General features: G+C 35.3%; 1 protein-coding gene across 4 annotated transcripts in view; it reads left to right on the forward strand.

The window, feature by feature from the left end:
- Positions 1–13,052, forward strand: part of LOC110018439 (oxysterol-binding protein-related protein 1D) — a 43,658-nt gene that overhangs the window by 20,235 nt on the left and 10,371 nt on the right. For all 4 annotated transcript variants that reach the window (XM_020715756.1, XM_020715755.1, XM_020715753.1 and 1 more), the window contains exons 5-6: positions 9,486–9,641; positions 10,367–10,675. In XM_020715756.1, coding sequence (XP_020571415.1) covers positions 9,486–9,641; positions 10,367–10,675 — 465 coding nt within the window. The remainder of the gene's footprint in view (positions 1–9,485; positions 9,642–10,366; positions 10,676–13,052) is intronic.

Below are 13,052 nucleotides of genomic sequence, written 5' to 3' on the forward strand. Positions count from 1 at the left end.
CTTGAAGTTCTATGGGAGGTGGGCTCCATTGCTAGTCCGCTAGGATAGTCAACAAGGAACTCCTAAGGCTAGATTATCGGTTCTAAGAGTAGGAGACTAAGACCTCACTAAAAATGAGGTCAACAATGCAGTGTTTTACAACATTGATCAACGAGTCTTTTGAGATAGTTGGAAGTACTAACATTCTTTTGGTGCCCCATGACGAGGGTTGACACTGAGATTTTTAAATATATGGTTATTTAAACTTGTAATTAATTTAAAATATTTGAAAATAATAAAATAAAATACCAATCATTTTAATTTCAAAATAATTTGGAAACTCGAGTTTTTAAATTTAGGCTTTTGAGGTTTAAAGTACTCGTGATTTGGCATTTAACATTAAGCTCTTAATGTTTAAAAAATATTTAAAGTTTTGGGCTTTTAAAAAATAGGGCTTAAAAATATTGAAATTTGGATTTCTTAAAATTTAAAGCTCATTAGAATTGAAAATGTTTTAAAATTGAAATTTTCAGGCTTAGACTTCTAGGGTTTGCAAATCAATTCAAAATTGAGGTTTTCGAACTTAGGCTTCTAGATACGAAAAATAATTCAAATACTAGCCTTGTTGAAACTTTCAATTCTTTTCAGCGGATTCACATGTTTGTAAGAGAATGGAAGCAATATTTTACAAAGCTTAAAGTAAACCTTTGCATGCATCAATATATTCATTCACATGAGGCAAATTTATATGAAATCAAGTCTTACGTGTCTTTTAAAGCAACAATTGATTCGATTCATGCACTAAAATTATGCAAATTGCCTTAAAACATGCAAAGTTGTCTAAAATAACCAAATATATAAAATTAAACAAAGTATGCATGTGCTCCAACAAATGTCTTGAATGTTCAAACACTATGTTCGAGAATGTTGCACGGGCTAATAGAGTCGCATTGTCTATAATATAGGGTTGTAAGAGTCATCCAACTAGTCTTATCCTCGTTGCAGGGCTAGAGTTATCAAGTCTAGCACGTGTAATTAAATGTTCCAATTTTAAGATAAGAATTTATAAATTCAAATTACATTGTCCGATCCTTCCCCTTGTAAGGACAGAAGTCGACAAAACTTGTATCCTAAAAATTCTAAACAAATGAAACTAAACACACCTTAAGATAACAAAATTTAAATACTTAAATCCCCAATAATGGCCGTATTGATCGAAGATTTCAATCGAAAATGTTGTTCTTTTATGTGAAGATTTTCAAAGTAATCAATGAAAATGTCCAAGTTAAAATTAATCACTGAAGACTTCAAATAAAAATTCATCCATCCTATGAAAATTTTTGTCGAGGGTGATACTTTTGATTCATTTTAGCTCAGAAATAGTGAATGTCATATGAGTTGCATCCGTATATTCACAATTAAAGTAATCACTTGCCAGCAAGGATGTGACTCAAGTCATCTGTCCACTTAGTTTTACCGCCAAATATTGCCATAAAATAGCGGTTACGATAAGTCCTCTGACCAAGTGGTTGCCACTAAAGAACACCATTATATTATAGTTACGACCGCAACCCATGTATTTTTTAATGACTTTCTACCTTTTGAGTTGTGAACCTTTAGAGTATAATTGATCAGTACAAAGTCTTATGTTAGCCAAGGTCAACTAAATTTGTTCTCTTAAAAAAACCTTAAAAAAACCTTTAGACTCAAGGATCCCTTTGATGACACAACCCATGATTGCAAACAAAAATTTTTCAGTCAGGTTGGATCGACTTCCTCCTCTGACTAATTATATCAAGGACCATGACGATCCAGGATAACAAAACCATGAGATTTTGATTGGGTTTCGTCATCGTTCACCCACCATCCACTTTAAGCTTCAAATGATATATTTTATAATTTAAAGTATTATATATCTGCTGCTATTGTTTATTGAATATTCAATTTTTAATGACTAGCCCTAATCGAAAGCGCTTTCTCGTTATCGGGAGGGTTAATTAACCATAGGGGCTTGCTCCTGTGGGAACCTCGAAACCCAAATCAAAAAGTCATTGCAAAATGTGGGCGTAATCTCTTGGTGGTGTTCTATCTGCAATCCAATATGCCTTATTAGAATTTGATCCTCCAAAGCTCTCTCCCTCTCTCAAAAAAAAAAAAAAAATGGCTGACAGTCCCTTGGAGGGGTCAGAATTTTCGCAGCCCACCTGTATGTAAATGCCCTTTCTTTTTTGCTCTAAAACCATAACTTTTAGAGTGATCATATATCTTCGTTTAAATGATATCGAACTGCTGATAATATTGGTCTTGATTACCAGATGTTGTAATCTCATGATTTGTTACCATTTTTTATAATACCTTTTTTATATTTTTTGTATATTTTGTTAGTGGCTACTTATTAGCTCCAACCATCTAACTTAGTTAATGTTTGTCCACCACATGCCGACCGTTGCATCTCTCTAAAAAGGGCAAAGAATTTATCTTTACCATGATTGTGCTTGAAGAAAGAAAACAAGGAAAAGGATGAAAAAGAAATTCACTTAAATTTAAAATGCTTTGTCAACGTGAAAATGAAGAATATAATGGAAAATAGATACATTCCTAAGAAAAATGATGATAGACGTAGTTTTGACTGTTTTTTTTTTTTTCATTCAACATTTGCTTATCCACTATCCTTTGACATTGCCTTGACGAACTCATAATTGCTCTTATGCTGTTTTACTTAGGTTTACCATACGTGGAGTTACATGTTTAAAAACAAAGACATTTGCTGTTTTATATATGTTAAATTCATCCCTGCATTTACTTTTTTCAATACTAGAATCAATTTCAATGTGATTTAACTCATTTTGACTGGTTAAATATCTTGTTATTAGTAAACATTGTTATCAACCATCTCAAAAGCTTAAGCAACAGCTAAATGCTCACAATGATCAAACTATTGTACTAAGCATCAATCAAGGTACATGAAGCTTTTGCACTTCATTCAAATTTGAGAGATAAGGGTTGCACTCATATTTTGTATATATTTAGGATCTTAGCTTGCCCTCTTTGTTTAAAGCCCAACACCTTTGTTGTTCACTACCCACATGGATAAACAAATCTAATGTGAAATATAATAATTACATATTTTTATTATATTTTCAACTTAAAATATTAAAATAATGATTTAATATTATAGAAATTTTTACCTTTTCATTCTCCTTTTTTTCTTTTCTTAATAAACTCTCAACCACATGAGAAGCCTCTTTATCCACTTAGCTTGGTCACTTTCTCTCTGTTTGGCCTCTTCTTTTAGCTTCTCTAATATCTGCTCAGGTTCCCCGCTTTGATTGACAAACAGGCCAGTCTCATGTGCTGTCATTGGACTTTAGCATACCCTTGTTTGCCCTCCACCGCAGGCCTCCTTTGTGACTGACTCGTTGGTCCTGCTGCAATAGGGCCAAAGAAGCTGATCAAGCTCCATTATTTCCATCCTCAAAAGCCATTGACCTCATCTTATTTTAAAGATTTGCCACGGGATCTATGTTAGCGCTTGTCTTATATGTTCAAGCACCATTTTTGCATTCATTGTGTCCGGAAACACAATTATCTTGTTGTCGTCCATTCTTATGTGGGCTCCAAAGACTTTAACTCAGCCCTTCTAGGGGAACTGGTTTCAAATATGTCAATTAGATGGCGAAGACACTTCGTAGATATTGCGGTTTTATTTTATGAGGATTTTGTGATCCAATTTGAGGTTTCCTATATATGCGAGCCTTTATGGTTAATCACTTTTTATCGTGAAAAGTTAGTCATAAGCTCTAAGTATTTTGTTTCTAATATTAGCGAATTAGATTTAGGATAGAGGAAAATGTGCAACCGTTAGCTTAAAGCAGATGGTGTTTGAATTATGATTTAACATAACGTGATGATCTTTTCCAACAACCATGAGTTCCATCCAAGGTACATTATAAGATCTTTGATAAATGTTTTCCCATGGAGATGATTATAAATTCACTATAGCTAATAAAAAGTTTTTGCCCTATCAAGTGTATCATATGATTCATAATTCAGAGGGTTGGACCTTCAGAAACTTCAGGCTTTAGCTGTAACTATAATTTTATGGTGTCATTTTATGATGAATAACTAAGTCAGAGGGTTTTAGTCATAATGGTTGTAATTTAGTGACGGAATTTTGCAACAGACCATCCGATTAGATAACGCATACCACGCCTTTATTATTGTGAATTTTTTTGGGAGTGATTATTTGATATGATTTTGGACTTTTGTGTGCTTGTGTTATTTTCTCTCTTAACAAACTCATATGAAAAGTGGACGGTTGTTGTAAGCTTGAGGCGGTAAAATTTCCATGAATATTTTATGTGTTATATATATATATATATATATATTCATATTTGGGATATATATAAAGTTTTGAGCCCAAAGGAGCTTACTTTAAATTTTGAGTCGATTTTCTAATATGTTCATCTTTGGTTGAGATTTTTTTGTCAATGTGGCCATCACTAGGGAATTGTCCTGACGTTATGCATCTGTGATTAAGAAGTTGATTTAATGGAACAAACCTCTTTGAATATTATTACAATAAATGTTCCCATTATGAAGGTACTTGAATCATGAATTTTTTTTTAAACGTTTTGAACTTTTTAAGCTTGCAAGATATTACGTTCATGTGTTTATATCACTTATGTTTATTTAAACACCCACCCTTTGTATTGTCGGCCTTATCAACTCTATTTGAAAATTTAGAGTATTAGGTCTATGTTTTTTTTTCTCACTCCTCGAGCTCTTTCTTCTTTTTTGTGTTTGTGCGTGTGCGCATGTTAATATACATGGGGGTGTAAATGAGTTGAGCTTGAGTGAGCCCAAGCTCGACTCATTAAAAAATACCATTGTTCATGTTCGGCTTGTTTCTATATTCAACGCAAAAAAATTATTTGTGTTTGACTCGTTTGCTTAGCGAGCCGAACACGAGCTGTTTGCGAACAATGAGCTGTTTTGACAACCCTAGCTATGCAACTGTAGGATGATATGGGTAGGGGCAAGATTTAAATCTTATTATTTATATTAAAATATTCATTTAAATAGAATTTAATATATTTTTTTTTCTATTTTTTTAATAAATAATTTTAATTAATTATAAATCTTTATAGCTTTGTAGTTAATTAAATTATTTAAAAATAATACACATCAAATATTCAAATACATAAACACACACGCGCGCACACACACACACACATATATATATATATAAAATGCTTTTCACGGGAGGCTCTGATAGGGTTTCGCCCGATGACGATCTCTTTCGTCGTCTTTGAATCATCTACCTTGTTCGACTTCATAGCCTTTGTTGACTTCGTCTGCAGGCCGATTTTTTTCGCATCTCACGGGAGACGAGAAGGGGTTGCAGGTTCGTCTTCCTCCTTGACTTAACTCGACGAAAATCCTGTTCGCGTCAAGCAGGTTCGTCGCCTCTCACGAAAGACGGGAATGGGGGTTGCGTGTTTGTCTTCCTCCTTCGTCGTCCTCCTTGACTCAGCTTGACAACAACGCGAGTTTGTCACACTTAGCTGCCAGGACATGATCAACTCCTCAGTCTTCCTCTTCGATTCAGCTTGACAGTAGCGCCATTCGGTTCATTGTTTCTTCGACACTCAGCTAGGACACAACCGACTTCAGCTCCCCATTTATTCTTTGTTTTTTCTCTGCTGGTTTCGATGGCCATTGTTCCTCCCTTGAATCACTACCTAGGCAAAAAATCTTTTGTTGAGGTGCTTATAAGGGTCTGAACTCTGAGATGGTTGTCCAACATGTGGTGTTTTCTCAGATCTATCTTTATTCCCTTGAAGGGAAAGCGACTGTCCGTTTGTTAAGAGGACATTTAGGAATGGTGGTAAGGCCAGTCTTATTTTTTCAGACCTCAAAGTTTCCACTCTGATTGAAAAATGCAAATTCACACTCATTAGGAAATTTCAGTTTGGGCATTCCAAAATGGAGGTTATTCACAAAGCTTTTAAGAATCTCAAACTTGTAGGACAATGGAAGCTAGGTCTCTTTGATGGGAGACTGTGATGATACAATTGACTACGAACGAAGATTATGCTAGGATTTTCTCCAGGAAATATCTCACTATTGAATGAAAAACTATGAAGTTGCTCAAGCGGTCTCCTGAATTTGACCCAAACTAAGAACCACCTATAGTACCAATGTGGTTTAAGTTACATGGCTTAAGTTGCATTTTTTCAATCATCAGGTTCTTTATTCCATTGAGGCAATGCTTGAGAGACCAATGAAGTTAGACATACCCACTTTTAATCTCACCAGACCTTCTATTGACAGGATCTTTATGGAGAGAGAAATCACTTTATCGAACATTGAGGAAATTTGACTTGGCACTGCACATAACAGGTACTGACAACAGATTGTCATGGAACAAACACCATACTATTGCACCCATTGTAAGTTGTTTGGACACACACTTGAAAATTGTTTCCGACTCTACCCTATTTTGAGACCCCGACCGCAAATGCCTCACCTAACTACTCAAGAAGCACTTATTCCACTGGCCGATATGGTGGAAATTTCAACTAGAGTGGATATTGCCGCTGTTTGTGCCCCAGAGGAGCACCCCTCACTACCTCATCCCCTTCAATTTGCAAAAAATGAGGATACTCTTTTTTTTAGTGTCAGATGATGCTCTAAATGCTATGGAAACAATTATTGCTGATGTTGAGGGTCCTCAAACCTTGGTGTAGTGCCAAGTTCAAGGTGGGCAACAGTTGAAAATTGCCCCCATTGATGATCAACTCAGTGATAAGTTGGGACAACTCTTGGAAGATGATTGAGAAGTTTACAAAACTAGGAAGAAGTAAAAAGCACTGAATGAACTCAGGAATTTACTGGAGGATGCTTTGCTTGTTTCGGGTGGAAGCCCTTATCACAGTTTGGTGTTAGACTCCCTCTCTAGATTCAGATAGAGAGGAAAGCCCACTCATCATGATTAAGCTCTCTTGTGGACCATTTTTTCCTTTTGGGGAAATTGTCCAACTATTTTGGGGTATAATTGTATTTTTTTTTTGTCATCTTTTTGAGTCTTGTATGTCTTGTGAGTAGATTCCTAGCATAAGCTCACTAAAACCTTTGTATCTTCTTCTCATTAATGAAAGTATTATTTTGTCGAATATATATATATATATATATATATATAATTTAGTTATTTCGAGCCAAAAGAGTCGAGCACGAACAAACAAATATTTGTTCTTGCTCGGCTCGTTTATATATCGAGTGCAAAAAATTATTTATGTTCGACTCATTTGCTTAGTGAATGTATTGAACAAATGCTACTTAATGAACCAAACACGAGCTGTTTGCGAATAACGAGTCATATTGATAACTCTACATATACATAATGGGACTAGAACGGTTTAGCCTAAAATTTGCAAGGATTCAATGAGGCGCTAAGGAATCAAAATTGTCTTCCAAGCCAGAGAAATATTTACATACGGAGAACGCACGCAACTTTCCGCGTGTAATCCCCTCTCAATAACATCTCAATAACCTCTGCAAAGGTTATTGAGGGGCTATTGCAGAGTTATTTCGGCATTATTTGGAATTAATGCACTTCGCGGTTACATTTTCACATTATGCGGTTACACTTCACATTTTCTCTGGTGTTAGTATATTGACTCCAAATAACGCCGAAATAATTCCGCAATAACCCCCCAATAACCTTCGCAGAGGTTATTGAAAAGTTATTGGGAGGGGATTACACACGGAGAGATGCGTGCGTTCTGCGTACGTAAATAGTTCGGCCCACTTAGGGCCATATTAAATTAAATGTCTTTGACATCCTCTTCAATGAGTGATATAAATTAAACATTTTTGCTTTTACCTTGAGGTATGACATGTAGCATACATTAATCTTTTGCTCAGTGGCTCGTATGAAACTAGTTACATTGAAATATGTGCTTAGGAATTGCTGCACCCGTAGGGAAATTGGTCTCATCGTTAAGGGGCATCCACTACTCTAAGGGAGATAACACTCTCTTATTGGTTACTTCGCACAACATTAAGGCTAGACTTTGATGTGATAGCTAAGGCTTTCTGTGTCAAAAGCTGAAAGCCACAACAACGTTAGCTTTATTGCTTATAATCATAGCAACTTCTTGACTTCAATACTAGTAAGACATTAATTTTTTTGGAGCATTTACATAGGACACAATTCTTATGTATTTAAATGTCTCATACCTAAACTTTCTTATTCACACACAACACTTAAACGTTTAATATCACATAAAAAATAGCACTTTACCATTTCTTTAAAAGAGAAATTCACCTTTTTCTTGCATATGTTTAAAACACCAAAGTGATATGTTTGTTAACATGAATCTTAACGTGTGGGATATGTAAATACATAAGAATTATGCGCTACATATGTAAGTTTCCCAATTTTTTAACTTGAGCTATATTGCTACAAGCCAGGCACCTCGTCTCTTTGTATTATGGTACACTCCTTAAAACCATAGGTGATGGAAGTATGAGATCTTGGTTGGTTTACATTCATCCCCACTTCTATGCCCCATGCACTATGCATGCACCACAACACAATATATTTATGAGTTGAGTCCTTTGAAAGACGGAGTAGATCAATCTCCTTTAACGAGCATTCTCTAGATAGAGAGTAATTTGTCATGATGGTGAACCTCAGATCTCAACAAACCCTGATCTAGGCGTGCATGAGATCTTGTTATATTATCAATCTTTGTTTTTGGGAAAATTTATGTTATCAATCTTTCTTTTTGGGAAAATATCACAGGTTTTCTCACAGGAATACCTTAAAAGCTTTTATTCAAGAGCTCATAACTACACCATCCTGAAATCTTACTCTATGTGTATTGATTGTAACTCCGAGGAACTTGTTTCACATGTTGAATGTCTTTTTTTCTTTATATATAAAAAAATAACTTGTTTCTCATGATGAATGTAAATTCAAGGCTGGTTGTGTATTATTTATATTGGAACTTTTGTATGTACTCTGATTATAACGTAAAAAAAATTTAAAAACGTTGTCTTTTTTCTTATTGTAAATTTTAGACTAATAATTATTATTCATATGTGGAACTTGTTTCACATGTTGAATGTCTTTTTACTTATTTATCTATCTATCTATCTATGTGTGTGTGGGCGCGCGCGCGCCGCGTACTCATATAAGTTGGTCGGGCATCTGCTTGTCAGTTGTGAGTCTCCTCTGGTTTAGGGTTCGATTCCCCCCGAGTGTATGTTGTGGTACTTGAATTATAGACGCATGTGGGATGGCCGGGGCTCGTATCATAGCCTCCGACCATTCCTTTTCAAAAAAAATAAAATTATATATATATATATATATATATATATATGTATGTATATATATATATGTATGTATGTATGTATGTATATGAATATATAGCATATTTTGTATTATACCATGCTTATAACTTGAAAGCATTAAAAAACAAATGTATGTTTTGCAGGGTAACAGCTTGATGAGGATCCTAAACATTGCTGCCTTTGCAGTATCAGGATATGCTTCAACAGAAGGCCGGCAATGCAAACCCTTCAATCCTCTTCTTGGGGAAACATATGAGGCTGATTATCCTGATAAAGGCCTTCGTTTCTTTTCTGAGAAGGTTTAATTTTCTTTTCCCTTTACCTTAAATTTCGTAATGACTTCTTCCATTTGAATAATATATGACATTTGAACTTCAATTTGGCATCTTTTACATGCTTACATGATTGGATGACGTAACTCCTTTTATTATCATTTTATATTTGGGGCATTTACAGACATAACACACAAATCTAATATATTTATACATCCCAGACGTAAACTTTCATAATTACACGCATAGCACTCGAATCTTTAATTTCACATAAAAAAATAGCTTTATTACAATTTTCTAAAAGTAAAATAGACTTTTTTCATGCATAGGTTTAAAGCACTAAAGTGCTATATGTATGTAAATATGAAACTTTAGGTGTGAGATATGTAAATACATAAGAATTAATAAGTAGGTTTTAGCAACGTGAATGCTGGAAAATATTAAATGGGAAATTTACATGCATACCAAGCAATTCTTGTCTTTGCATATCTAACACCTAAAGTTTGATTTTCACTCTTACAACACCTTGGTGTCATAAATCTATGCATGAAAATGTGCATTTAACTTTTAATAAGATATTGATGGTGGCAGTTTTTGTTGTGATGTTAAATGTTTGTGTTCTATGCACATAAATATTAATGTTTAGGTATTAGATTCGTAAATACATAAGAATTGTTTGGTATTTTTGTAAAAGCCACAAATATTAAACATCTTAAAAGCGGCCTTCTATGTATGATTTCAATGCTGTTTAGGTGAGTCATCATCCGATGGTTGTTGCCTGCCACTGTGAAGGTAGAGGATGGAAATTCTGGGGTGATTCCAATCTGAAAGGGAAGTTTTGGGGTCGGTCTATTCAACTTGATCCTATTGGAATATTAACCCTTAAATTCGAAGATGGAGAGACCTTCCAGTGGAGTAAAGTGACAACATCTATTTATAATATCATTCTCGGCAAAATATATTGTGATCACTATGGTACGATGCGCATAAAAGGCTCTGGTCAGTATTCTTGCAAGCTCAAATTCAAGGAGCAGTCTATTATTGATCGAAATCCCCATCAGGTATATGTGAAATCTCGAGCAAAGCAATTATGGGCTTTCGTGTTATACGATGAAGTGGTGCAATAAAGTAGAAATGTTTTTTTGTTCATAAACTTGTGATGTCAATGATCATGCTTCACTAGTTTTCTCAAATATGGAAAGCCCATTTTGTTTATTATTTTCGTTGCATTTTAGTATTGTACTTAAACTTTTTGCATCTCAATAGTTCTTATGGTGAATAAATTTATGAGAGAAGTGTCAAAATGGTCCCTTGACTCTTTTAAGATAGTCATTTTAGTACCAAAGTTCATAAAAGTGCCAATTTTGTGCCCAAGAGGTTTTAGTATTGTTTGAAATAGTCCCCAATGATGAATATTTTAGCTCTTATTAAAAGAGTCTTGGGATTAATTTAATACTTCTATAAAATCTGGAACTAAAATGATCTCATATAAGTAGTCAAGGAACTATTTTGACACTTTTAATTTGATTTTCCTGTTACTTTGCAATAAAAGTATGGATGGATGACCTTAGTTCAATTATTTGTGTTTACATAAGTTTAAGCTTTAGATTAGTTAGCTGACTAGAAAAATAATACAAAAATTTTACATTATTATGAATATATGGTAGGAGAGTATAGCGACCGTTCACTGAAGTGGTAAGTTTAGTCCTTGAAATTGTAGCATCCAAAATGGCTATAAAGGCATATGATTTCAATACTATTGAAAGTAATTATGGGGACCAAAATTTTGAATTTTATGTCAATTTTATGACATTAAGCTTTGCCGATAATGGATGATTGTGCTATTATAGCTGAAATGGCATTACTAATTTTGTCAAACACCGAAATCAGTGGCTTTATTCCAAACATATGGTCGTTAGGGCGAGAATTGTATAAAAGGTGGGAGGGAGCAGAGTGCTATATTTGTCTGTAAGGGGAGGTGGGGGGATGGTTGGGAGTAGGGCATCTAGGGTTATGTTTAACACTGCATTGATATTATGTTCGGGGGAAATTATTTTTGCTGTTGTGTTTTTCATTAGAGGTCCTTTCTATTATAAATAGAGGAATGAGTATAATGAACAAATATTCATCTACACTTTCTAAATATTAAATACTAATGCTAGAGCTTGTCATCATGTGGCACTGTAGCAGCTACAGTACTATCGATGCGATTACATAGCTGCTACAGTGACCATCTACACTTTCTAAATATTAAATACTAATGCTAGAGATTGTCATCATGCGGTACTGTAGCAGCTACAGTACCATCGATGCGGTCACATAGCTGCTACAGTGACCACGAATCTTTATTGCCTTTTTAGCCTCCTCCTCCCTCCTTTTCACTCCCTTCCATAAAGAGTTTCCTCCCTATTCATTGCTGCTTACCTTATCCACCACCTTGAACTTCTATCCTATTTCAAATTCCTTCTTTTTTCATTCCACCCCCTATTTAATTCTTGCCTAGTCTATCTCCTAATCTCTCCTATTTATAGGTGTTGTTTTTTGAAAATCATACGGTTTTGGGTGAGTGGAGCATTCTTAGTCCCGCCTTTGGGTCGTTCTTCCTCCCCAGAGGTTGTACTCGACTACGAGAAAGTGCTCCGGCTATGAGTCGTTTGAGGTGGTGATCGTTTCCAAGTGTCCGGATGGTGCTCCGGCTGTACCTCGACCCCGACAAGACATTTATCCTTTAGCAGCTCCCTCCGACCCTGCTTCCAGCAACTGCCAACCATTTCTAGGTCTTCGATCCGCTGCCCAGCCACTGTCCACCTCTTTCACTTGCTGCTGCCTACTTCCATGCTCCCCAAAATCTGCTGTCCACTCTCTGGTTTTCCCTGCCGCCACCCTTAAGTCTGTGCCCAGCTGTTATCATCACTCTCACAGCACCCCGTTGGCGGCTGTATCCTCATTTCGGCCTCTTGTTGCACCCGTCTCCTCCAATTATTCCCTCGACTTGCTGCCATCCGCCATCCACCACCCTTAGCGCCCCCCCAGGATGCCTTCCATGCTTGTATTATTGTTATTCTCCTATTATCAATCGTCAGTGTTTGTAGTCATTTTGAATTTCAACAATAAAATTATCATTTTCTATTATGGTTTGAGCATTTTCTTCGGTATCGAATGGTTTTCTAACTTGCTACTTCCTTGCTATAACAAGGGTAGGAAGAATGTGCATGCTGAATATTCAAGTTCATTTTGTTAAGGATCTAGAAACTGTTGGGTACAGACTTGTTTACTAGTTATTTTAACCTACCCTGCGTTAACATGGATATGTGTCATCAAAATATGTGCAGTTTCGTGTTATGTTAATCATGGTACAATTTGTTGTCAGGTGGATGGTTAGAGAGAGCAAGTTGGTACTAGTAAACAATTCCAATAATATATATATATATATATATA

The sequence above is a fragment of the Phalaenopsis equestris genome, unplaced genomic scaffold, assembly GCF_001263595.1.
Source record: "Phalaenopsis equestris unplaced genomic scaffold, ASM126359v1 Scaffold000022, whole genome shotgun sequence".
Classification (NCBI taxonomy): Eukaryota; Viridiplantae; Streptophyta; class Magnoliopsida; order Asparagales; family Orchidaceae; genus Phalaenopsis; species Phalaenopsis equestris.